Source organism: Auxenochlorella protothecoides (genome assembly GCF_000733215.1).
Source record: "Auxenochlorella protothecoides strain 0710 unplaced genomic scaffold scaffold81, whole genome shotgun sequence".
Taxonomy (NCBI): Eukaryota; Viridiplantae; Chlorophyta; class Trebouxiophyceae; order Chlorellales; family Chlorellaceae; genus Auxenochlorella; species Auxenochlorella protothecoides.
In genome coordinates this window covers 130,603-131,230 of record NW_011934330.1, presented here as the reverse complement: position 1 = coordinate 131,230, position 628 = coordinate 130,603, and the positions used below count along the sequence as shown (strand labels likewise).

Here is a 628-nt window from a genome sequence, read left to right as displayed (position 1 = left end):
GGGGGGGCGCTGACGTCCCTCACTTGAAAACATGCAAGGCTGCACCTGCATCAGGGCACACAACACTCCAGCTCAGAAGAGTTCTCAGCAGGAACCACCCTTCCTCAAAGGACCCAGCGCAGTACCAGAGGAAGCTCCCTGGCCAGCCACCCGAGGAGTTTGGGGGTCGGAGAAGCGGATGGACGTGACGTTGGAGGACCGCTGGCGCGCCCTACGCTCTGCGACAGGGGGGGACGCAGACACACAGTTGATGTCGGATGGTAGAACTCTCAGTGCCTTGCTGACTCAGGGGGCCACGGGGTGGTGGTCTCTTCATGCGGCATCTGCAGGCCTTGCAATTTTGACGACTTCCCAGCCAGGACCTCAGTCGTTCATGCATAGCCTTCAAGAGCTTTCAAGCCACGCACCGCCAACCGAAACGGCCCACCTTGGAGGGAGGCCGCTGCTGTATGGTAGAACTCATACACGGGGCCACGCAGGAAGGCGGGCGGCAGTGTGCACAGCGGCTCCCTGTCGAAGCCAGGCGGGAGGGCGCCGGGAATGGCGTCGCTGGGCAGGGAGGCCGCCTCGCAGGGTCGAGTGTCGCTCTGCACGTACTGCATGTCGGCCGGATGGAGGAACCTACGCG

At 63.2% G+C, this 628-nt stretch overlaps 1 protein-coding gene across 1 annotated transcript in view; it reads right to left on the bottom strand.

Annotated features, from left to right (window-relative positions):
• Positions 1–602, bottom strand: part of F751_6087 (General transcription factor 3C polypeptide 5) — a gene marked incomplete at both ends in the record, with an annotated part of 3,303 nt that extends 2,701 nt beyond the window's left edge. Inside the window, one exon of the mRNA XM_011402181.1 lies at positions 428–602. Within this exon, the coding sequence (XP_011400483.1) occupies positions 428–602 (175 nt within the window). The remainder of the gene's footprint in view (positions 1–427) is intronic.
• Between the last annotated feature and the right edge of the window lie 26 nt (positions 603–628).